General features: G+C 39.5%; 1 protein-coding gene across 1 annotated transcript in view; it reads right to left on the reverse strand.

Moving 5' to 3' along the window:
• LOC149167241 (G-type lectin S-receptor-like serine/threonine-protein kinase SD2-5) overlaps positions 1-26,779 on the reverse strand; it is a 193,887-nt gene extending 167,108 nt beyond the window's left edge. Inside the window, 1 exon segment of the mRNA XM_089430421.1 lies at positions 26,540-26,779. Within this exon segment, the coding sequence (XP_089286547.1) occupies positions 26,540-26,779 (240 nt within the window).
• Between the last annotated feature and the right edge of the window lie 299 nt (positions 26,780-27,078).

Here is a 27,078-nt window from a genome sequence, read left to right on the forward strand (position 1 = left end):
GATTTTTCAACTGAATGACTTCTCTTGAACATGTCGGCGACGCTGAGATGAATTGGTAGCGTTAACCCCAAAATATGGATGTTATGAAAGACCAATTGTGTGATGACCGATGAACGGAATAACCCAACCCAACTCAGTAATGGAGATGAAGTGAAAGTGTCATGTTCAAGAGCGACTTTCTACCATAAATTCTTCAACCTTTCCCCTTTTTCCCCAGTCATTGCTGACTAGTACCGCTTTATTTTTTTCAAGCTTGAGGAGGATAACATATGCTTGTTCTATAATTCACCGTTTAGGCAAACTTGTCGCTATTTAATGTTTTAACGAGTCTAGCGACAGTGAAACTCGGTCTCGTCTAGATGGACAAGTTTGTCGCTATTGTTTTAACGAGTTTAATGACAAGGATAACTCGGTCCTTTTCATGTTTAGAGTGTTTGAAAAGGGACAAAAAGAAAACTCCATAGGTTCTTTTTCGTAAAGTAATCCCTCAGGTCTGAAAAAGGATAAAATAATACAAGTGGGATGACATTTCCAGTACTTTAACGAGCTGGAAAAGACAAGTGCTCAATAATATTTTCATGTTTAACAAGTCTGAAAAGGGTTTAAAGAAGACTCTATTTTGAGGAATGAGTGGTGTCTAGGGTAGCAAGTGGTTCGTGTGATGTTGGAACTTCTCAAAACATGTTGATTTATGTGAAGAGGTTGGCTAATAAGACCACTCATTGCAATTGTTCCTCAAAATGGGTAAAACAACTAAGTGAAAGCATATGATCAGCTAAAGAGATGGCGGTGATGAGATGAAAACAACCAAGGCTCAACTGATAGAATGGCAATCACAAGGGTTAGAAAATGGGTTCATTTTTAGACCCTTGGTTTCATTTTTTAATGAGGTTGACACAAGACAACGAACTATCCTCGGAGACCCTTGGTTTCATTTTTTAATGAGGTTGACACAAGACAACGAAATATCCTCTGATCTCCTTATCACAACTCATAAGAGGTCATGAAGGAGAAATCTGGTTCCAATGCCCCTAGTACATGATGTACAACATCACCGAATTGATCGTCAGTTGATGTAGGTATGGAACAGGTTGCCACATAATTAACCCATGGGGGGGATGATACCATTGATATAAGTGGACAATTTTGGGGAGGATTATTGACTTGGAGATATGTTTGGACCGGGAAATGAAAGTTGGTCAATGGTGACAATCTTGCCTTCATGCAGGAAACACATCACTCGAAAGAGTGTTGAAAAAATAGCTTCCATGTTATAAACATAGTCACACCCAAGAAGTAAATTGTAGTCTAAAGGTCCTGGGACTACCATCATATTTAGATAAACAGTCTTTCCCCCCAAAGTAATAGGTAACTTAGGAAGGATCCCTAATGGTCGACTGGTTCCTCTGTTAAAGCGTAACAAATTCTCTGTAACAGGCACAAGTGGTGGCGAACCAAGCACTTTCCAAGCAGTTGAAGAAAGGATACTCACTAATGCACCTTCATCTATAATAGTGCTAAATACAATCATTTCATAAACATGTAATATGATCTAGAAAGGCACATAAGAAGGAAGGCGGGATCCTGCTAGTCGATTCCAATCAAAGGAAGTGACTAGACTACTTGGAGAGGGTACCATAGAAACAGGAGAATTAACCCTTTGAGTTACGAGAACTGGAGGATTTTCCTCCTGTCTTGATGGAATAGGTGGATTTCCCCCAAGCTCATTAGAATCTGAAGTAACAAAAAGAACTTGAGTGGTATCATTTTCACTCTCTTCGGAAAAGGTATGATTTGCTGAAGATGAAATTAAGTCAACTTTTGTTTCGACCTGTTGATTTGGGTTGGGAATAGACTCACTGGATTCACTTTCAAAGAGAGTGGTTTTGACCAATAGTTGATTTTGGCTAGTCGGTTCATCAACTAGTGAAGGATTTAGGGAGAGTTTCCTGTAACCAGATGGAAGTTGCCGCGGTGAAGCTAGATGGTTATCCAACACTCTTTTGGCTTCATCCAAAAAGGGACAAAGGTGAAGTAAATGATTACCTTCACATAACCTACATGGAATCCTGACCTTTCCCTTCTGTCCATGAACTTTACTATCACTACTTGATGTTGTGTTACCAACATGATCCCCAAAGGTTGATGACACGGGATGGTGTGAATGGGAAATTCTTTCAAGATCTGAGGAAAGTAAGGGAAATTTCGATGAAAATGGTCTCCCACACAAATTATGCGTGGATATTTGGCTTTGTGAAGCTTAATGGATGGATTTTCATCAGATGTTGCATCCAGAGCAATGGTTTCTTGGTTGCCCCCTTGCTGAATTGGCTCTGCTTCTTCTCCTGCCCTTTCTTCTTCTTCTTAGCCACATGGTTACTAGTATCAATACTTTCATCAAGAAAAGAGGAAGAAGGGGAGGAAGAGAAAAATGAGGAAGAAGGCAAAGAGTCAACTTCAAGATCAACTGGAGGTTGATTTTGTCCAGTTGAAGGTGTACTCGATTGTGGAGAAATCATGACATTTTGAACCAAAGAGGTTGAAAACAGCCATACTGGCAGGCCAATGGTAAATCCTGGAAGGGATAATGTAGCCATATAAGGAGCACCAATATTTCTGAAAGAAGGAAAAGGACTAGGATTCCCATCAAAAAGGATTCCTTGATTAGTGGACTCCAGATTTGTCGCCATATGTCTCAACCTAAGATCAAATAAGGAATAGGGATGTTATTCGTAGTCAATTAATTTTAACGACACTTTCGACACAACTTTTCTTTTTCAAATTTTAAGAGTCAAGAAAAAGCTAAAGATGACTCTAGTCTCCTTCAATTTTTAATGAGCCGGAAAGGACAAGTGATCAGATGGCCCATTTCTTTTAGAGAATCGAAAAGGAATGAAAGTGACTACTCTGGAAAATCTAGATAGAGGGATTACCAAACCAATCGTAAAATTGCAATATACACCTTGGTGATAAATTAAAAAGAAATTACCAAGGACTTATGTATGACAGTCAATCTTCCCGAATGCTATGTTCAGTGCATTGCAATCAATAAGGCTGCAGACTCAGTTTCCTATGGATAAAGGATTTAAGCCTATTGTGGTCTCCCAATATATACGCAATGGTACAAGGAGCACAAGTCCATGCTAGCACTTGTCGTATCAAGGAGGAGGAATCACCCAACCTTCAATGAAAATGATAGCCACTGGTTTTAACAACGTTGGAACACGTCACTAGCCTAGACCTCTAGATATGTTGCGTTAAGTTCCAAAGTGTTGTTAGGTTCATTGAAATTCATTTTAAAGTTGATCTTGTTTAGAGTTTTCCTTTCAAAGGTTCATCACGTGAGGATCTGAAATTCGTAAGATGCAATCTACAATGATAAACAATCTTTGCTTATTTGAGCAATGAAACTACTAGCTACTAGGGAAGGAAGATAATAGTGCTTTTAAGAAAGGAGCAAAGAGCACACTCTAGTGCATTTCCCTAAATCCTCTTTTCGCACACAAATCAAAAAATAAAAAATTCAAATGCATGCATTTGTTTTCACTCTCCTTAATGTGAAAGATGCCAAAGGAAAAGTTAAATGCAGCAACGATCTGAAATACTTCACTCAAAATGACATTTTCCACAATTTCTTCTTCAAAAGAGAAAGGAAGACTCCAAAACGACACCTTCAATTTTGAACAAAAAATTATTTCGACGCTTTGAATGTAAACAAATCAAATCAAATGCATTAAGAAAAGTTCAATCGATTATCAAGGAAAGGAAGAATTCACGACACTTCTCTTTTCGACAAAAAACAACAATTACGACACTTTTTGTACCAAAGCGACAAATTGACTACAACAACTTTTCGACAAAGGATTGTAAATGATGAAAAAATACACAAAAAAACACTCACTAATCCTAATGTAATTGAGGCTAATCTAAGTGATGTAAGTAAGCTTAAGTAAAGAGGCACTGTTCATTTGTAGCAAAACAACCAAACAAAATTGAAAACAAGGTCAAAAACCCTCAATTTCTAGATGGAGAAAGAGTTCAGTCAATCATCGCACCTAGACTTCACGTAAATTGAGATTAATCACACTTACTACACTTTGGAGGTGCTATGCATACTGAGTCATAGTGGAGGACAGTGCGATGGTCTAGGGAGCGCAACTGAAATGGGTTTTGGCTCAAATGTGAAGCTGTTTTCAATGAATTAAGTTTGGTTTTGATGAATAATGATGAGCAAAGTATGATGGAATGTCTTTAGAGGTTAATGAGCTACCAAAAAGGCATCTAGATGTGCTTGCAAGTCAAATTTTTAATTCATAAACTAAACCAGAGATCGACTAAAGCAGCATTCATCTACTACACAATTGCAAAGCAAGAGCAGTTCTAAAGCTACCTGGCTGACTTCAGACTCTGTCTAAAGTTTATCAAATTGAACATAAAACCAAAAATAACAACAAACAAACATATATTCAATCCCCGGCGGAGTCGCCAATTTGTTTCTGGGAAAACTAGTATTCCTAAAGAATGCTAGCCCTCTAGGTTTGGCAGCTACCCTAGAAACAATAGTTTAAAGCAATTCAATGATTTCTCCTATGTGTAATAGATAAGAGAAATATGATGGAACCAACCTAGAACTTCTGCTTAATCCCTTGCTTGATCTCTCTCTCCTTTGACAGATCCTACAACTCCTCCCCATACTTAACACGCTTGGAGAGTACCTGCACAAGTATAGAAACAAAGAACCGTCAAAGCATTGTGATCTATTACAACATAGACATTACAGAATCAGATATATAATGAACAGATTACATCATTCAAAAATGATAACATTCACAATTGCACAATCATATGGGAGAAAACTTGAAGAGCTTTATTAATAGAAAGGAGAATTACAAGCCAGTTGTATGATCCAACATCATCCTCCTAGCTTCAATCCTTCTTCACCTCATGAAATAGCAAGATCATACCAACAAGAATACAATGCTCTTTCCTCAATTACAAACTATCAACACTTCCTTGCAATTCACCATATTTCAGCCTCTAGATATCTTGGATGAGGGATCCATTTATAGATGTGTGCAAGGGTGTGAGCCACCCATGGGGTTTTATTAATGTCATTCCACTTGTTAGAATTGGTTCCAAAAGAGAAGAGATTGGAGATTCTTAGATCCCTTACTCATCCTTGGGTGAATTCAAAGAGGCAAGTGGCACAGGAGAAGTTTCTAGAAGATTCCATGAGCAACCACTTAGCAAACTATCCCAGACATTTTTTCATCCTTTCCCATTGCACCCTATAGAAGGCCTAAACAATATGCATCGCACCCTGGCAGTGGACCACTCAATATGCATCTTACTTTGCTAGTGGAGTAGTCAGTATGGTTCAATTTAGGTAATTTCTGGATGGTTTCTCAGATGGAACTTTTGGGGAATGATGTATTCAGATGACTATGTTCCTTTCGGGTATTAAACAAATCTTTTAGTGGTTGATGAGCCCTAATACATTGACATATAAGTTTGGGGTTGATGTGCCCAAATATTTCTATAACAGTCACCCCCTAAAGCATGAGGTTGTAAATATTCATGTCGAGTGAAATGCTTTATCATGAGGATCTGAAGTTTCGAACTGGAAGGTGACCTACATCAGTTACGATACAGTACATTATCATAATATGATTTTCATGATCTAGCCAGGGGAGGCATTCCCATGCTCAGCTTTATAAATTTCATTTCATGTACATAGATCAGATAGCCGTCTGCAGATACAGACTGGTGATTCTTCAGATATAGAGTCATCATCCATGATTTGGATGACCATGTGTGCAAAGCCTTTGTACATTTGATGTTTTTAATATTACTAAATATATCACAGCCTGGGTGGTTGAAACTAGATCTCGGGTCTTCAAACTCCTTCAATCTTTGCTCGATGTATAAGTCAATCCATATGAAGAGATGTTTTGAAGATGAACATGGAAAGACATCGCCTGATTACCAGTCAATGATGTGAGTTGTTAACAAACGCGAGAGGAATCACTGATATTGATAATGATCCTCAAGGTACTACAGTACAATTCACGTGGTGTGAATACAATGATCCGATGTTGAACACCATGCAAAATCTTTCGGTCGAAGGCCATTGACATCAACCTGTCACCATTAGTAAGAAACTTGCCATTGATGTATGCAAGCTTCAAAGCACTTAAAGGGTTGTTTCTAAGTCAACTTCTTGGATAATGAGCTGATGTCGACAATAATTGACTCGTCATAGGAGGGCCTTGATGTATCCCACATCTACGACATGAGACAAAGAAAATGATTTCTGGAGGTGAAAATGAACTGATGACACAAGGTTAGGGAATGGTGGTCATGAAAAAATGAAGGTTGAAGGTATTGCAGTGTATGAGACATTAATTGGATGGTGGTTTCTCAACTGAATGACTTCTCTTGAACATGTCGGCAACACTGAGATGAATAGTTAGCATTAACCCCAAAATATGGATGTTATGAAAGACCAATGGTGTGATGACAGATGAACAAAATAACTGAACCCAACTCAGTAATGGAGATGAAGTGAAAATATCATGTTCAAGAGCGACTTGCTACCATAAATTCTTCAAGTTTTTTCCCCTTTTTCCCCAGTCATTGCTGACCTGTACCTCCTTATTTTTGTCAAGCTTGAGGAGGATAACATATTCTTGTTCTATAATTCACCCTTTGGGTAAACCTATTTCTATTTAATGTTTTAACAAGTCTAGAGACAGTGAAACTCGGTCTTGTCTAGATGGACAAGTTTGCACTATTGTTTTAACGAGTCTAATGACAAGGATAACTCGGTAATTTTCATGTTTATAGATTTTTAAAAGGGATGAAAAGAAAACTCCATAAGTTCTTTTTCATAAAGTAATCCCTCAGGTTCGAAAAAGGATAAAATAATACAGGAGGGATGACATTTACAATACCTTAATGAGCTGGAAAAGACTAGCGCTCGACAATCTTTTCATGTTTAACGAGTCTGAAAAGGGTTTAAAGAAGACTCTATTCTGAGGAATGGGTGGTGTCTAGGGTAGCAAGTAGTTCCGATGATGTTGGAACTTCTCAAAACATGTTGATTTATGTGAAGAGGCTGGCTAATAAGACCACTCATTGCAACTATTCCTCAAAATGGATAAAACAACTAAGTGAAAGCGTATGATCAACTAAAGAGGTGGTGGTGATGAGATGAAAACAATCAAGGCTCAACTGATAGAATGGAAATCACAAAGGTTAAAAAATGGATTCATGTTTAGACCCTTGGTTTCATTTTTTTAACGAGGTTGACACAAGACAACGAACTATCCTCGGAGACCCTTGGTTTCATTTTTTAATGAGGTTGACACAAGACAATGAACTATCCTCGGAGACCCTTGGTTTCATTTTTTAACGAGGTTGACACAAGACAATGAACTATCCTCGGAGCTCCTTATCACAACTCATAAGAGGTCATGAAGGAGAAATCTGGTTCCAATGCCCCCAGTACATGATGTACAACGTCACTGAATTGATCGTCAGTTGATGTAGGTCTGAACGGGTTACCACGTAATTAACCTGTAGCGGGGATGATAGCTTTGATATAAATCGACCATTTAGGGATGATGATTGACTTGGAGCTATGTTTGGACTAGGAAATGAAAGTGGGTCAACGGTGACAATCTTGCCTTCATGCAGGAAACACATCACTCGAAAGAGTCTTGAAAAAATAGCTTCCATGTTATTAACATAGTCATGCCCAAGAAGTAAATTGTAGTCTAAAGACCCAGGGACTACCATAACGTTTTGATAAACAGTCTTTCCTCCCAAAGTAATAGGTAACTTAGGAAGGATCCCTAACGTCGACTGGTTCCCCTATTAAAGCCCAACAAATTCTGTGTAACAGGCACAAGTGGTGGTGAACCAAGCGCTTTCCAAGCAGTTGAAGAAATGATACTCACTAATGCACCTTCATCTATAATAGTGCCAGATACAATCATTTCACAAACTTGTACTATGATATGGAAAGGCACATAAGAAGGAAGGCATGATCCTGCAAGTCAATTCCAGTCAAAGGAAGTGACTAGACTACTTGGAGAGGGTACCGTAGAAATGAGAGAATTAACCCTTTGAATTACGAGAATTGGAGGATTTTCCTCTTTTCTTGATGGAACAGGTGGATTTCCCCCAAGTTCATTAGAATCTGAAGTAACAAAATGAACTTGTGTAGTATCATTTTCACTCTCTTTGGAAAATGTATGATTTTCTAAAGATGAAATTAAGTCAACTTTTGTTTCGACCTGTTGATTTGGGTCGAGAATAGACTCACTGGATTCACTTTCAGAGAGAGTGGTTTCGATCGACAGTTGATTTTGGCCAGTCGGTTCATCAACTAGTGAAGGATTTAGGGAGAGTTTCCTATAACCAGATGGAAGTTACCGCGGTGAAGCAGGACGGTTATCCAACACTCTTTTGGCTTCATCCAAAAAGGGACAAAGGTGAAGGGAATTATTACCTTCACATAACCTACATAGAATCCTGACCTTTCCCTTCTGTCCATGAACCTTACTATCACTAGTTGATGTTGTGTTACCAACATGATCTCCAAAGGTTAATGACATGGGATGGTGTGAACGGGAAGACCATTCTTTCAAGATCTGAGGAAAGTAAGGACAAATTTGATGAGAATGGTCTCCTGCACAAATTATGCATGGATATTTGGCTTTATGAAGCTTAATGGACAGATTTTCATCAGATGTTGCATCCAGAGCAATGGTTGCTTGGTTGCCCCCTTGCTGAATTGGCTTCTTCTTCTTCTTCTCCTATCCTTTCTTCTTCTTCTTAGCCACCTGGTAACTAGTATCAGTACTTTCACCAAGCGAAGAGGAAGAAGGGGAGGAAGAAACAAATAAGGAAGAAGATAAAGAGTCAACTTCAGGATCAACTGGAGATTGATTTTGTCCAGTTGAAGGTGTAGTCGATTGTGGATAAATCACGACATTTTGAACCAAAGAGGTTGAAAGCAACCATACTGGCAGGCCAATGATAAATCCTGGAAGGGATAATGTAGCCATATAAGGAGCACCAATATTTCCGAAAGAAGGAAAAGCACTAGGATTCCCATCAAAAGGGATTCCTTGATCAGTGGACTCCAAATTTTTCGCCATATGTCTCAACCTAAGATCAACTAAGGAATAGGGATGTTATTCGTAGTCAATTAATTTTAACGACACTTTGGACACAACTTTGCTTTTTCAGTTTTTAAGAGTTGAGAAAAAGCTAAATATGACTCTAGTCTTCTTCAATTTTTAATGATCCTGAAAGGACAAGTGCTTAGATGGACCTTTTCTTTTAGAGAGTCGAAAAGGAATGAAAGTGACTACTCTGGAAAATCTAGTCAGATGGATTACCGAACCAATTGCAAAATTGCAATATACACCTTAGTGATAAATTAAAAAGAAATTACCAAGGACTTATGTACGAAAATCAATTTTCCCGAATGTTGTGATCAGTGCATTGCGATTAATAAGGCGACAGACTCAGTTTCCTATGGATAAAGGATTTAAGCCTATTGTGGTCTCCCAATATATATGTGACAGTACGGGGAGCACAATTCCATGCTAGCACTTGTCTTACCAAGGAGGAGGAATCACCCAACCTTCAATGAAAATGATAGCCACTAGTTTTAACATCGCCAGAACACTAGACCTCTAGATATGTTGCGCTAAGTTCCAAAGCATTGTTAGGCTCATTGAAATTCATTTTAAAGTTGATCTTGTTTAGAGTTTACCTTTCAAAGGTTCACCGCGTGATGATGATTTGAAATTCCTAAGATGCAATCTACAATGATAAACAATCTTTGTTTATTTGAGCAATGAAAATCCTAGCTACTAGGGAAAGAAGATAACAGTGCGTTTACGCAAAGAGCAAAGAGCACACGCTAGTGCATTTCCCTAAATCCTCTTTTCGCACACAAATCAAAAAATGCTAAATGAAAATGCATGTATTTGTTTTTTCTCTCCTTAATGTGAAAGATGTCAAAATGAAAGCTAAATGTAGCAAAGATCTGAAATACTTCACTCAAAATGACATTTTCGACAATTTCTTCTTCAAAAGAGAAAGGAAGACTCCAAAACGACACTTTCAATTTTGAAAAAAAAATTCTTTCGACACTTTGAATGTAAACAAATCAAATCAAATGAATCAATAAAAGTTCAATCGATTATCAAGGGAAGGAATAATTCACGACATTTCTCTTTTCGACAAAAAACGACAATTATGACACTTTTTGTAACAAAGCAACAAATCAACTAAAACAACTTTTCGAAAAAGGATTGTAAATGATGAACAAATACACAAAAAACACTCACTAATCCTAATGTAATTGAGGCTTATCTAAGTGATGCAATAAGCTTCAGTAAAGAGGCACTATTCATTTGTAGCAAAACAACCAAACAAAACTGAAAACAAGGTCAAAAACTCTCAATTTCTAGATGGAAAAAGAGTTCAGTCAATCATCACACCTAGGCTTCACAGAAATTAAGATGCATCACAATTACTACACTTGGGAGATGCTATGCATACTGAGTCATAGTGGAAGAGAGTGCGATGGTCCAGGGAGCGCAACTGAAATGGGTTTTGGCTCAAATGTGAAGCTATTTTCAATGAATTAAGTTAGGTTTTGATGAAAAATTATGAGAAAAGTATGATGGAATGTCTTGAGAGGTTACTGAGCTACCAAAAGGGCATCTATATTTGCTTTCAATTCAAATGTTTAATTCATAAACTAAACTAGAGATCGATTGAAGCAGCATTCATCTACTACACAATTGCAAATCAAGAGCAGTTCTAAAGCTACCTGGCTGACTTAGACTTTGTCTATAGTTTATCAAATTGAACATAAAATAAACAATAACAACAAACAAACATCTATTCAGTCCCTAGTGGAGTCACCAATTTGTTTATGGGAAAACTAGTATTCCTAAAGAATGCTAGCCCTCTAGGTTTGGCAGCTACCTTAGAAACAACAGTTTAAACCAATTCAATGATTTCTCCTATGTGTAACAGATAAGAGAAAGATGATGAAACCAACCTAGAACTTCCGCTTAATCCCTTGCTTGATCTCTCTCTCCTTCGACAGATCCTGCAACTCCTCCCCGTACTTAACAAGCTTAGAGAGTACCTGCACAAGTACAGCAACAAAGAACCGTCAAAGCATCGTGATCTATTACAACATAATCATTACAGAATCAGATATATAATGAACAAATGATAGCATTCACAAATGATAAAATTCAAAATTGCACAATCATATGGGAGAAAACTTGAAGAGAATTATTAATAGAAAGGAGAATTACAACCCAGTGGTCTGATCCAACATCATCCTCCCAGCTTCAATCCTTCTTCACCTCATGAAATAGCAAGATCATACCAATAAGAATACAATGCTCTTTCCTCAATTACAAACTATCAGCACTTCCTTGCAATTCACCATATTTCAGCCTCTAGATCTCTTGGATTAGGGATCCATTTATAGATGTGTGCAAGGGTGTGATTCATCCATGGGGTTTGATTAGTGCCATTCCACTTGTTACAATTGGTTCCACAAGAGAAAGGATTAGAGATTTTCTTAGATCCCTTACTCATCCTTGGGTGAATTCAGAGAGGCAAGTGGCACGGGAGAAGTTTCTAGACGATTCCATCAACAACCACTTAGCAAACTATCCCGAACATTTGTCCATCCTCAACCATCGCACCCTATAGAAAGCCTAAACAGTATGCATCGTACCCTGGCAGTGTACCACTCAGTATGCATCGCACTTTGCTATTGGAGCAATCAGTATGGTTCAATTTAGGCAATTTCTGGATGGTTTCTCAGATGGAACTTTTGGGGAATGATGTATTCAGATGGCTATGTTCCTTTTGGGTATGAAACAACTCTTTTAGGGGTTGATGAGCCATAATACATTGACATATAAGTTTGGGGTTGATGTGCCCAAATATTTCCATAACACCAGTGTCTAAGAGACTCTAAATGCTCTCATGAAAAGGCATACCAACATCGAGGGACTATTTTTCTTTGTACTGTGCCAACATCCTCACAATTTGAGACACTTTTTCTGGCCCAAAGCCCAGGTCACTAACCAAAATTGAATGACACCTTTAAAACAGTAAGATAATAGGGAAACAATGATGCAAAAGTAAATACTTGAACATGCCCTTAATTGAACCCCTACTGGCCATGACAGGAATTTCATTAAACATATCACAAATATGTAATCTACAACTGTAAACAATATATTTAATCATAAGGATCTCATAATTGTTTGAGAATCACTAAGAACCATTGTTCCCTCATATCATTTACGGCATTATCATCTATTAGGTCATAGATACATTGTCTACTCATTGACAAGTAAAAACATCATGAGAGCCATACATATATACTGTCAGAAAAAACATACATAACCAACATAGTAGCAATACAAAGACCAATTAAATCATAGCCATATGATCCACATATAAACCAGTATAATACTCATAGAAATACAAGGGGAAATAACGTCATATTGATGATGCAAAATCCAAACCTGTGATGGACTACCATGTTCCACCTGACCATAGAATGGGTGAGTCAAATCTCCCTTCAGTCATTCACCCCCGTGCCATATTCCAAGCATGAATGTGGGATTCAAACCAAAAGAACCAACTAGGGCATCTTGAGGAAAAAATACCTCACCCTCACCAACAAAAACCAAGCTTTATCGTAATCCATCCTAGATCACTAGGTCAACACAATGAAAATGTAACAACAAGCTTTACCATGATCTCCACTAGATCACAAGGCCAAAAAAAGCATGGATGCCATTGAATTTCTCATCTACACCATGAGGAATTTTCCTGTCTGCTAGTCTCTCAGGCTTTACCGTATATCCCACCATTCACCAGGAAGGATTCCTAGGCATAATCAAGGGCAAACACCTCCAGGATTTGCCATATATCCCTCCATTTAGTTGCAAGGATTCCTAGGCCCACAAAGGCAACAAAATCATGGTTTTACCACAAGCCACAGTCTAAGGGGTCACTAGCCCAGTGGATTTACTGTGATCCACAATCCAGTTTAGGGACCACTAGGGCATGTGCTCTATCATCAGAGATCCACCTCACTCAGCTTCTAATTGATTCAGAAATCCAACTCAACAAAAGCATGAGAACCCCATCACACCAAGGCTATCTGAAAAATCAAAAGTCTAGGATGAAAACACTATCACACCTAGAAAACCCCATGCCATATGTTATGCTCTTAACCTGCAAAGTAATACCCAAACATAGAATTTGCGAAGAAAAGATACCGAGAACACAAAATATGCGAAGAAAATATACCCAGAGCACAGAATAGCAATGATTTTATTATTCAGAGAGAAATGTTCACAGGCCTCTTCGAGGGGGCAACCTCTAATAGAGCAGAGCTCGATTACAAAACAAGACACGATGCTCCTCGCAGGGAGTCTCTATCCTTTATATATGACTCATACATGCAATACCATGGGCCAATATCGTGGGTTTTATTAATACCATCTATCTAATACTACCGCCCATTTACCATCTATCTAATACTTCCGCCCATTTGCAACTAACTGTGGTCCCGTAATTAATTGCGGGTTAACCAATTACAAATATTAATATGGGCTTTATTGACTCTTGACTATGACGTGATCCCAAGAAATAAATAAGGGGGTTAGGGTGGGACCCTAACATGCCCTCCCCCTTAAGACTAGCCTTGTCCTCAAGGCTGAAGCTGCGAAAACTGCTGAAGAATAGTGTCTGGTTCCCAAGTTGCATCTTCCGGAGAGGTGTCTTTCCATTTGACGAGGACCTCCTTAATCATGTGGCCGCGCAGGTGCTTGTCTCGTGTGTCTAGAACCTGTTCCGGTTGAAGCCAGATTGACCCTTCTTCGTCCAATTCAGGTAGACTGGTTTGAACTCGGCAATTGTTCCCAATCACTTTCTTGAGGCACGATACATGGAAAACTGGGTGGATTTTTGTTGTAGGTGGCAAAGCCAACTTGTAAGCCACTTCTCCAATGCGCTGAAGTACTTGGTATGGTCCGTAGAATTTTTGGGAGAGCTTTTGACAACCCTTGTCTTTGAGTGATGTTTGCTTATATGGTTGCAGCCTCAAAAAGACCTGATCCCCTTCTTGAAATTGGCGCTCTGAGCGATGTTGGTCAGCCTGTTGCTTCATACGGTTCTGAGCTTGATGAAGATTCTCGCGCAGATGGGCAAGCATGGTTGCGCGGTGTTGTAGGAGTTGATCCACGGCTTGTACTTTGGAGCACCCCGTGAGATAAGAAGTAGGGGAAGGCGGAAGTTGTCCATAGACTACTTCATAGGGAGTCATTTTGGTGGTGGCATGATAGTTGGTGTTATACCACCACTCCGTCAGAGGTAACCACTATACCCAAAGGTGTTGCTTTTCTGAAGTGAAACACCTAAGGTAGGTTTCTAGACATTTGTTGACGGCTTCAGTTTGACCATCTGTTTGCGGATGATATGAAGTACTGAGTTTGAGTTGAGTGCCTTGTATTCTGAAGAGCTCCTGCCAAAAATTACTGGTGAAGATTGGGTCACGGTCGAACACAATAGAAGTGGGAATGCCATGCAATTTGAAGATCTGATCCATGAAAGTTTGAGCAACCAAGGTTGGTGTAAATGGGTGGGGTAGGGCGCAGAAATGAGCATACTTCGACAGTCGGTCCACAACCACCATGATGACTGACTTGTTCCCAGACTTTGGAAGACTTGTAATGAAATCCATGGAGACCTCTGTCCAAATTGACGCCGAAATGGGCAATGGTTGTAATGTGCCTGGTGTGTTGACGGTTTCCCCTTTGTGGCGTTGACAGACGTCACATTCTGCTACAAAAGTAAGGATGTCCTGTTTCATGCCGGCCCAGAAAAATGATCTTCTGGTGCGAGCATACGTCTTCTGAAAGCCTGAATGTCCTGCAATGGGAGATGAGTGCAATTCTGCCAAAATGCGACTTTTGAGGGTGGATGTTGGCGATATTACGACTCTGTCCTTGTAGCGAAGAATATCATTCTGCCACGAGTAGCCCTTGCTGGAATTAGGATCTACCTGCAATTGAGAAATGAGTTGGGAGAGCCCGGGATGTGAAAACCATTCCCTGCGAGCCTCTTCAATCCAGTCGGGAATGGGGAGGGAAATTGCGAGCAGAGTACTTTCCTCCTCAAATTGGCGCGAAAATGCATCTGCTACCCTGTTTTCTTTCCCTTTCTTGTAAATGATCTCATAATCATATCCCAACATTTTGGCTAACCATTTATTTTGTTGTGGGGAAGATAGGCATTGCTCCAAAAAATATTTAAGACTGTGATGATCTGTGCGGATTTGGAAACGTCGCCCCAACAAGTAAGGTCTCCAGGTCTCGACTGCATGTAGGATGGCCATCATTTCCTTCTCGTAGGTAGATTGGCCCAGATCCTTCCCACTTAGTTGTTGGCTGGTGAAGGCCAATGGTCGCCCTTCCTGCATTAAGACCGCTCCAATACCTGTTCCCGAAGCATCACATTCAATGACAAATGATTTGGTGAAGTCCGGTAGTGCTAAGACAGGAATGGAACACATGGCGGTTTTGAGAGCGGTAAATGCCTGTTGTGCTTCCTCGTTCCAGAAGAAGGAATTTTTCTTTAGGAGTTGCATTAGGGGCTTATCTATGCGGCCATAGTTGCGGAAAAATTTACGATAATAGCCTGTGAGACCCAAAAATCCTCTCAATCTTTTCAAGGTCTTAGGTTGAGGCCAGTCTTGCATTGCCTGGATCTTTTTGGGGTCCACCTTGACACCTTCACGCCCCACAATGTGGCCTAAATACTCAACTTCTTCCATGCCAAACGAACACTTAGACATCTTGACAAATAATTTATGCGTTCGGAGCAGTTGCAAGAGTAGATCTACATGCTGAAGATGTGCCGCCCAAGTGCCACTATAGATGAGGATGTCATCGAAGAAGACAAGGACAAATTTTCGGAGATATGGTTTGAGGAGGTGATTCATAAGGCTATGAAAAGTAGAGGGGGCATTACAGAGACCAAATGGCATGACGAGGAACTCATAATGGCCTTCATGAGTTCTGAAAGCTGTCTTGGGAATGTCGACTTCCTTCATGCAAATTTGGTGATAGCCTGAGCGAAGGTCCAACTTAGTGAAGAATTGAGCCCCATTGAGTTCGTCCAGCAAATCGTCAACCACTGGGATGGGAAATTTATCTTTGACTGTTAACTTATTGAGGGCCCTGAAGTCGGGACACATCCGCCACTCCCCATCTTTCTTGAGGACCATGACCACTGGGGATGAATAAGGACTAATGCTGGGATGAATGACACCTGCTTCCAACAATTCCTTGATGATTTTTTCTATTTCATTCTTTTGGGTGAACGGATATCTGTATGGCCGCACATTTGGGGGTTGGGCCCCTGGAACCAATGTGATGCTATGATCATGTTCCCCTCGCAAGGGTGGAAGCTCATGAGGCTTGTCAAAGACCGTCCGATGTTTATTTAAAATCTGTTGCATCTTAGGATGAATTGGCGGAGACATGGTGTCTACTACCTGGATGGCATTAAATTGAGCTACCACTCCATGATGGCCCTTTTTTAACAATTTTTCCATCCTATGCGAGCTGATGATAGAGGGGGCTCCCGCCTGTAGTCCACGGAGGGTATGTGTGGAGTTGTTCTGCTTAAAACTCATATATAACTCCTGGAAATCCATTGTAATTAGCCGAAGAGTGTGGAGCCATTCTGCGCCTAGGACAATGTCGCAACCCCCCATGTGTATTGCAAACATGTGGGTTTTCAATTGATAATCCCCCATTTGAATTTTGACATTTTCACAGCAACCTTCACATTTCATTGTGCCCCCATCTGCAATCTGGACTTGGAAGTTAGAAACTGCCCTGACAAAATAATGTGCTGCTTCAGCGATCTTTTGATGGATGAAATTATGGGTACTTCCACTATCAATCAAGACTACTACTGGGCGATGCTTAAGAAAACCCCTGATTTTGAGAGTTTGAGGGGAAGAAATTCCTGCCAATGGATTTAGCGAAATAATTGGTTCATCAGATACAATTTCCTTTTGGTTATCTTCTTCGATCTCCTCCGGTTCCTCAAGTGGTGGATCTTCCTCGGTGGAGCTGTAGTCAGTGGCATCTATTTGAAAAAACTTGTGCTCTTTGCATTTATGACCCGGGGAATATTTTTCATCACAGTAGTAACATAGTCCTTGCTTCCTTCTTTCGGCCATTTCCACAGGTGACACCTTTTGAATCTTAAGTGTCTGAGTCGTATTGGGAGCCTGTGAGGGACGACCTTTAGCGGGGAAGTTGGGGCGGCTGGATTGGGCTGTTAATGCACGTTCCACGTTACGGGCTACCTGGCAAGCCTCTGTCCATGTGGGAGGGTGGTGGAGTAGAACCTGAGCTTTGATGGCTTCTTTAAGACCGCTGATAAAGCATTCCATGTAGAACTCATCTGTGAGACCCCTAGAGCAGAAGGCTAAGGCTTCAAAAGTAGTAATATATTCCTCCACTGTACCCGTCTGTCGGATCTTAGTGAGACGCCCCAAGAAAGAGTCTTCTTGTTCAAAGCGACTGCGAAGAGTTTTGGAAAATTGGGCCCAATCCCGAAACTGTCCATTGCAACGCTGATGCCATTCCTTCCATTGCCATCGTTCATTGTCCAAGTACATGGTGCCCACCATAAGCTTAGTCCCCTCATCTATGATATGATTCAATTGGAAATACTGCTCCATTTGTGCTAGCCATGCGGACGTGTGAGAACCGTCAAATTTAGGCATATCCAACTTGGGAGGTCGTTGACTAGGTGGTGGATGGGTGTGCCAGACGTGATGAGAGTGGCTAGACTCACCCTCATGGTATTCATGGCCATTATATGCCTCCTCGTGGGCTGGCTCCTTGCCCTTTAGGAGTGCATCATGTATCTGGTTACTTATTCCTTTAAGCTCAAGTTCGATAAGCTTCACCGCCGATTGGAGGGAGTGCACATGCTCTTCAATTTTGTCGATCCTTTCATTGGCCATCTCTTGGGTGTGAGTTTCTACCATACACCAACCTGAGAACAAAAATTGGGACCGCCTAAAATTTTTTTACTAAGAAATTGAATGGTACCACCTTGCTCAGCTCGTCGTCCTAATTCTGATGGGCTAGGTCACCAATAAGTGCCCCAGAATATCTCAGAATTCCTTCCTGATCAATACTGCAGTCGCCAAATCCTCAGAATGTTAATGCCGCCAAAAGTCCTGCGAAAATTATATCCAGGGACAGGAACCCTTCACAACTACTCCGATCTGGTGGATCTGAGAGATCTGAATGGTGGAACAACTACTGCTGCTGATCTGATGGAGCTGCGGGACTGATGTCTGCTACTGTTGCCCTTGCTGATCTGGAATAGGTGATGTGTGATCCCCCGATAGAAAGGGAACTATGGTCTTGAGGAGTGTCAGGTGCTACAGATCGCAATATACATAAGGGTCTGACAGTAGTACTCGGGCCAATGTTTCAGGGCTCTAACTAAGGAGGATCGACCGTACCCTTAGCCGTACAACCCGACTACCCTATCGTGCGGGCAAGTAATCTCTCCGAGTGCTGTTCTCAGTGTACTGTAGCCACAAGACGGCCGAAGGTTTACCTATGGCGAGGTTTCAAGGGAGCTAGGGGGCTTCCTATATACACAGAGGGTACGTGGAAGACAGTTCGTGCGCGGTTCTGTCTAACGCGCTACTACTCGAAGGGGTACCCACAGGGGTTACAAGGGATTCCAACAGACGTGACCACCTCTTGTATTTCCTGCGTGCATGCCTCCCCAAATCTGCAGGTTTATGCACTTAACGATAGATCCTGTGGTTTAAAGACGCCGGAACACGTCTCTAGCCAAAAAAAAAAATTGCTAAAATTTGGAGATCCCACCGAGCCTTGGAAAGTGCTCTGATACCACTTGTTATGCTCTTAACCTGCAAAGTAATACCCAAACATAGAATTTGCGAAGAAAAGATACCGAGAACACAAAATATGCGAAGAAAATATACCCAGAGCACAGAATAGCAATGATTTTATTATTCAGAGAGAAATGTTCACAGGCCTCTTCGAGGGGGCAACCTCCAATAGAGCAGAGCTCGATTACAAAACAAGACATGATGCTCCTCGCAGGGAGTCTCTATCCTTTATATATGAGTCATACATGCAATACCACGGGCCAATATCGTGGGTTTTATTAATACCATCTATCTAATACCACCGCCCATTTACCATATATCTAATACTTCCGCCCATTTGCAACTAACTGTGGTCCCATCATTAATTGCGGGTTAACCACTTACAAATATTAATATGGGCTTTATTGACTCTTGACTATGACGTGATCCCAAGACATAAATAAGGGGGTTAGGGTGCGACCCTAACACCATAACATCAAAAGAACCACATGAAATACCATGCTTGCCAAATCTAGAAAGGAAAATACACATGCAAATCGATCCCTACAAAGAATAATGTTCTAGCTACTTGATCCTGCTCTTCCTTGCTTGATCTTTGCTTCCTCTTGTCTTCTTTGCCTTTCCTGATCTAATGCCAAAGTCTCCTAGAAAACTCAAGTGTCCAAGAGTGAGAGAGAGAGAGAGAGAATAATGAGAGAGGTCCAAAAATGAACTGACAAAAGGTTACAAATTGATCCTTTGAAGGTTTTTTATCAATTAGGCCTCCATTTTTCTCATTTTCCATTATTTTCCTTTAATTTCCTCCTCACATGCAACCTGTGACCTTACACGTTCCTTTTCTCCTAATTTCCAGTTTTTTCATAAATAAATGTGCCAAAATGTCATTTCTTTTTGCGAAGCCTTAGCCATTGCCTTTATCAATTTCCTTAGATATAATAAGCCAAATAAACACCCTCTAGGATGTCTTGCCCAACGTTCATCTTGGAATAAGTGTTTCATCAACCTTGGTTATTATTTTTAACTTTATTACATGGAATTTTCACCAGGACTGTTACAGAACCCTCCCCGTTGGGGGACACCATCCTCAGTGTTCAATTGTTGGCATTATGGCATAGGTTTGGAGCTATGGCACAGGTGTTGTCCTTGATGGCAACTCTCTTTGATAACAGATCTCACTTTAGGCTTTCAGAATGAAGGAAAAGAAATATATGCAGGTTCATCTAGACGAAGATGCGTATACACGCGGGTTAGACATTACAAAGTCATGTATGTGTATACACGCACTTTCACGCAAGGAAAAGTGCGTATATGTTGGAAAACTTACCTTTGGTCCATGGTAGTTAGTCCTTGGTACATGAACCTATGGTTTTGGACCATGGTATCTCATCAGAAGTGTTGATCCCAAGTATTGGGCCCATGGTATTGTGTTATTATGATTTTGGACGGTGGTATTGAGAAAGGCCTAAGACTATAAAAGAGGAAGGAGATCATTTGGAAAAGCATCTTTGGAATCAATTGAATATCTAACATGTGCTAGATCTGAAACTTTTGTGACTGGGGTTATGGTGTAGATCTGGATCTGAATGAAGGAGGAACCTAAGCGCATAAAGAAGGATAAGATCTATTGATGGGTCATAATCTTTAAAGCTTGAATGATAGTATCTTTTTTGATCTGTTCTGTGAGGCGCACACTTGATCTATAAATCTGATAATCTGGGTTATTTAGCATTTGACTGTTTGAAAGAGTAAATTCTCCTTTATAGATCTGTACGCAGGTTCAGTGAAGCAAAGGCGCGTATACACGCAGGTTCAGTAAAGGAAAACTACGTATACGCAGGTTGCTCCACACACAGGAGCGTATGCATATAGGTTTCAGGTTGTTTAAGTAGCGTATACATATTTTATTGTGATCTAGCTGCCTCTGTTTGTTGCTGCAGTGTTCTGGGTTCAGAATTTGGTATATGGTTACTGTTGCTGTGTTCTGGGTACAGCTGTCAGAGAAGTGTTTATTGTGAATCAGTTTTGTTCGGTGGAAAGGAGATTGGTTGAAGAAGAAATCTTGATGATTGATTGATGTTCATGGATCCAGTCTGAAAATTTATGAAACGTGGTCCCTGGAAGAAAGAGAAGGTTGTAGCCTTCAGTAGGCTAGCACCTACGTACTAGTATCTTGGCTAACAAGAGCTAAGGGGGTTGTAGCTCCCTTCCAGGAGAAGATAGAAAATGAGAGAGGGTTGTAGCTCTCTGCAGGTTGTAGCCTGCGTACTAGTAAAGGACTGCACCAGTACATTGTAAAAAGAAGTTTCTAATTAAAGAAAGATAGAGACGAATTGCAACAGGTGGTTTTCACCCACATTGGGTTTCCACCTTATATCTTGTGTTCTTGTGTGTGACTGTCTTCTGTTCTGTTTTACTAGTCTGGTTACTGTTTATTTCACTCAGATACACAGATCAATAATCAACATCTGAAAGATAAAGTAAATCATAAGTTTGCATTGTATACGTGGGTTTCCTTCTACATAGTTGCGTATATACGTGAGTTTTACTAACTGAAATAGCGTATATCCTCTGATTTTTAAAAGGGAATATTTGGCTTGATAATACTGATTCACCCCCCCTCTCAGTATTATTTCCAACATCAACCACATCTATACCTCAACAAACTTGCTGAAAAGAAAATATATTATCTATATATCCCTATAGCATAGCTCGATGCAATATTTACAATGATCACCCTGCTGAAAAGAAAGCCAACATGACAACATAACAAGAATAACATCATAATAACATGACACCCATACTGCTTATTGGAGATTTATAACATAGCTCATGGTGGTATTTTCATCCATATACCAAAACATCACCAAACATGTATTGAAACATATACCAAAGGCATATACCAAAAAACCATGCCAAAACTACTTTGCATTAACTGGAAAATTATGAAAGATACATAGCCCGCATCTGATCTTCCATCTCCCATAAAGATTTATCAGGCCCAAAGTGCTTCCATTGCATTTTAACCTGCTCGATTTCTTAGTTCTAGAGCATGAGCTCCTTTTTCTGCAATATACAGTAAGCCTCCGGCTGGAATTCTCCATCTGGTTCCACCTCCAATACAAACTAGTCAATCACATGATAAACATATTGAACATACTTCTTAAGGAATGACACATGGAAAACATCATGGAAGTTCATTTCTAGAGGCTGTTTAAGTTGATAGGCTACTGGCCCAATCACGTCCGTGATATTTAAGGGTCCACAAAACCATGGTGCTAGATTGGCATATGATCCAATCCACAAGGAGATATTTTTTGGTTTGATGCGCAAGTACACTTGTTCCCCAACCTGGAATTCCTTGAACAACATGTTCCGATATGAATATCTCTTCTGCCTATCCTATGTTGCCTTTAGATTCTTCTTTATTACCTACATTTTTGTTCCTTTTTTTCCATCATGCCTGGTCTAATCAACACTCTATTCATCGGATCACTCTAACTAATGGGAGTATTTCAACTTCACCCATACAATGCCTCAAATAGACTCATTTTCAAAGATTCGTGACCCATTGTTATAAGTGAACTCTACCAGTGGAATATACTCTTCTCACTTTCAAAGCTGATGCATCACACACATCCTCAACATGTCCTCCAATATCTAGTTGACCCTCTCTATCTGTCTGTCCGTCTACGGATGATAAGCTATACTAAAGGCCAACTTTGTACCCAAACTTGCAAATAACTCCTTCCAGAACTTGGAAGTAAACTTTTCATCCCTGTCTAACATAGTCTTCTTTGGAACACCATGCAATGTGACCACATCTCGAATGAATACCTTTGCTACATCACTAGCTGAGAATGTAGACTTCACTGGAATGAAGTACGCGACCTTTGTCAACCTACCCACAACAAACATGATGGAATCATGCTATATCACTGTCCTCGACAAACCTGTGATAAAGTCCATGCAAATAGCCTTTCATTTCCACTTTGGAATCACAATTGACTATAGCAGTTCACCTGGATGCTTACACTCTGCCTTCACATGCTAACAATCAAAACACCTAGCCATAAAATCTTCTACATCCTTCTTGAGATTCAACCAATACTAAAATTTATTTGCTGCGGCCAATGTATTCTGATAGCCTGGGTGACCTGAATATGGTTTCGTATGAAACTCCCTCAAGGTCACCTTCTTGAATTCACTACTATCTAGCACATATATCGTATCTTGGAATCTAACCAATCCATCTATTGTAAGGTAATAGTATACATACTATGCACCTACACCTGTACCTGTACTACTACCTGTACCTGTACCTGTAACACCACATGTACCTATACTTGTTCTCTGCTGCAACCTGTGGATAATCTCCATATACTTGATATCCTATTATCCAGCCTGGAAGATCCTATCCTGTAAGTCTGTCCCATAATATATCATAGATTCTAAGTGATTTACCTGTACCTGTCTATTAAGAGAATATTCCACCTTATTCTCCTTTCCTTTGATGTACCTGATCTCGAAGTCATACACATTGATCATGGCCAACCATCTAGCCTGCTGGGCATTCATATTCGGTTGGTCAAACAAATACATCAACCCAATTTGATCATTCATCAACACAAACATCTTGCCAAGAAGATAGTGCCTCCACATCTTCAATGCATGTATGATCAATGCTAGCTCAAGATCACGCATCAGGTAGTTTTTCTCGTGCTCATTTTATTTTCGTGAGTCATACCATACCACATGTCCATCTTGCATAAGAACATCACGTCCTCTTTGCAAGCATCTATGCATACTACAGACTCTTTGTCTGTATCGTTAATCCTTAACATAGGTGCATGTGTCAACAACTTCTTATGTTGCTCAAAACTAGCCTCACACTCCTCGATCCAGTCAAACTTCTTACCTTTCCTATGCAATCACGTAATAGGATAAGAAATCTATGAGAAGCTTCTAATGGACTTGCTATAATAGCTTGCCAACCTCTTGAAAGATCTCACCTCATCCACATTTCTAGGAGCTGCCCACTCCATGATGGCCCTTATCTTTTCTAGATCTACTACAATGCCCTCCTTGGAGACAACATATCATAAGTAATGTACCTCAGTCTAAAAGAAATTGCATTTGTTGAGCTTAGGATACAACTGATGCTCTCTCAACAACCTCATGACTTTTGCTAAATGCTCATCATTCTATTCCTCATTTTTATAATATACCAATATGTCATCAATGAACACAATGAAAAACTTGTTCAAATTAGGACACAACAGATTTTTCATCAAAGACATAAATGTAGCTCAAGAATTAGTCAAACCAAATGGAACAACAAGAAACTCATAATGTCCATACCTGGTCTAGAAATTTTTCTTGTAAATTTCCTCCTCTTTGATACATACCTGATGATATATGGATCTGATATCAATCTTCAGGAACACTACTGCTCCCTTCAATTGATCGAACAAGTCATCAATCCTCAGTTTTAGATACATGTTCTTGATGGTCACTTTGTTCAATTTCCTATAGTTAATGCATAATCTGAGAGAACAATACTTCTTCTTTACAAACAATACTCGTGCAACCCAAGGTGATACACTTGGCCTAATGTATCCCATGTCCAACATTTCCTTCAAATGCAACTTCAACTCTACCAACTCAAGTGTGCTCATCTTGTAAGGTGCTTTTGATGCTCGAGCTACCCCTCGCACTAACTCAAGAGAAAATTCTACTTTCCTGTGAGATAGAAACTCTGAGATCTCTTCAGGAAACACATCCTAAAATTGTTGTAGAACTGGGCATCTCTTCAAAACATCTACATCCTCAACTTCGTTACCCTTTTCACTAGAAGTATTGATGTAGTGAAACTGCATCTTAACATAATTCGGGAATTTTAAATTAATCACGTGCAATTAAAACCCCTGTTTACCAAACTATCAGACCTCGATCTCTTTAGCAGAAAAAATAAATAAATAAATTAATAAATTAAAATCTCGTTCAAACCTTATCGTGTCTGAAAACTATGATAACCAGCACGCATCTTCTGGAGTGATATCTGTTGGATCTCGTCCATACATAATGAACAACTTTGATTGATCCAGAATTCTACTGGATTAAATCATAGTCCGTAAGATATTGCATCTGAAATTTAAATTAAATCTCGTTCACTTTCCGACGTGATTACTATCCAATCTGACCTCTTCAAACAGACGGTCACGATTAACTGAGCTATTAACTCAGTTTTATAAAATATTGCATCTGATTTTGGAATTAATGTCTGTGCTTGTTGGCATGCAATGACCGTTAGATCTGTTGGATTTGTCGATCAGACGATTTAGATATTCTTCTAGTTTTCTCGTGAATTTGTTAGGTTTACTTGTTCCGTCAAGTTTATTTAGTCTTTGTCTGTTTTCAATCGGTGATAAACAAATTAACACCTTTGTTCAGACGATCCTCAATCATCAGGCTCCACTAAAGGTTTTAATTTCACAAAAAATTTATTGTAGTTAACAGAGGATTCAACCTACAATTTAAAGAATCAATGAAACCAAATCACATAATAAAAGACCACATAGAAACAAGTTTGAACACAAAAGTCCTTTCATTCATAACAATATTTACATATATATTTAGAACATCTCATGCTCTAATCTATTCTCTCCACTACTTAGCTCTCTAACACACTTGTTTTTCACTCTCCTCGCAGGCTTACATTTATAGTTTAATTACATAATTATGGATTATACTAAATCCATGATTTTTTTCCATAATTTACTCAACTAATTCCTATTTGAGGATATTGTAATCTCTAAGATCTCTACGAGATTTACACGTATCAATTATCCCTGATATTCTCACACAGTTGAGAACATTTCACAAATGAAAACCTCACACATAGATTTCTCACTCAATCTATACAAGATTCCTAAAAATAATTAAAAACATCACCCTCTAAATCAACCAAATGGACAATAATATTCTGAGCAGGATGCTCCTGCATCAGACTCCCGATGTAGAAAACAAAATCATAGACTCCTGTCTATGAGGTCTGTCACTTTTCTGTAGTATTGTGATAGCTACAAGTCTGAATGACTTGCTACCTCGAGGATTCCAAACTCTGTTTTGTTGATGGTCCTTCAAAGGAATAACTTCATCATGTAGTCTGGCATTAGATTCATAGAATAATATCTTTAGAGAATTATGAAGCATGATTCTTGACTTTCCATACCTCATCATCCTCTATTCTGGAAATATAGACTCGTGAACTACATGTGGAAACTTGAATACCCAATTTCCTGGTTTCCAAATTTTGAATGAGTCTCAAACTAGTTCACCATCTACACCTTTAACTTTGTTAGGTAACTCTGTTGTGCTGAGATCAGTAAGAACTAAACCTGAAAGTTCACCATCATCATCACTTGCACTGTCAACCAAATTTTGTATATCTATAAAGCAATTTTCTCCACCATGCTCTAGGAGTAATTCCTATTTGTTAATCACATCAACATAGTTGATGTTCTCTATGGTGTCCTTTCCTCCTTTTGTTACAGTTTCTCTGGTCTCAACTACTTTGGCTTCTATCTCTTTAGCTACTGTTTCCTTCTCTAATTGAGCTGCAAACTCAACTTCATGGAATGAAAAGCAATCATCCCAATTTCCTTCAAGTTCACAAAAGACTTCTTGATCATAAAAATGTTCATTAGCTTTCTCTATAACAACAAATTCCTTATTTAGTACCATACCTCTATTCATAGACAAACTATCAGTTTTAAAAATACCAGACCTTTCAGTCCCTTTTGATGCTTCAAGCACCAAATTCCCACCATGGAATTTCTGGGTTTCAAAAAATGCTCTTTTTTGTGACTCAATTCCTATGAGTCTCTCCTTCTCCAAAAAAGAAATATGTATTTGTTCAATTTTGTTCATCAACATAACATTCCTTTTCTATTGTAATAGATTCCACTTGACCGGTTTCCTTATTCTCCATCCATGTCTTCAGTCTTCATTCTCTTTCTCTTGAAACCATTCCTATAATATAT

Source organism: Pinus tabuliformis, chromosome 5_1 (assembly GCF_031772625.1).
Source record: "Pinus tabuliformis cultivar Carrire ecotype Pingquan chromosome 5_1, CPIR1, whole genome shotgun sequence".
Classification (NCBI taxonomy): Eukaryota; Viridiplantae; Streptophyta; class Pinopsida; order Pinales; family Pinaceae; genus Pinus; species Pinus tabuliformis.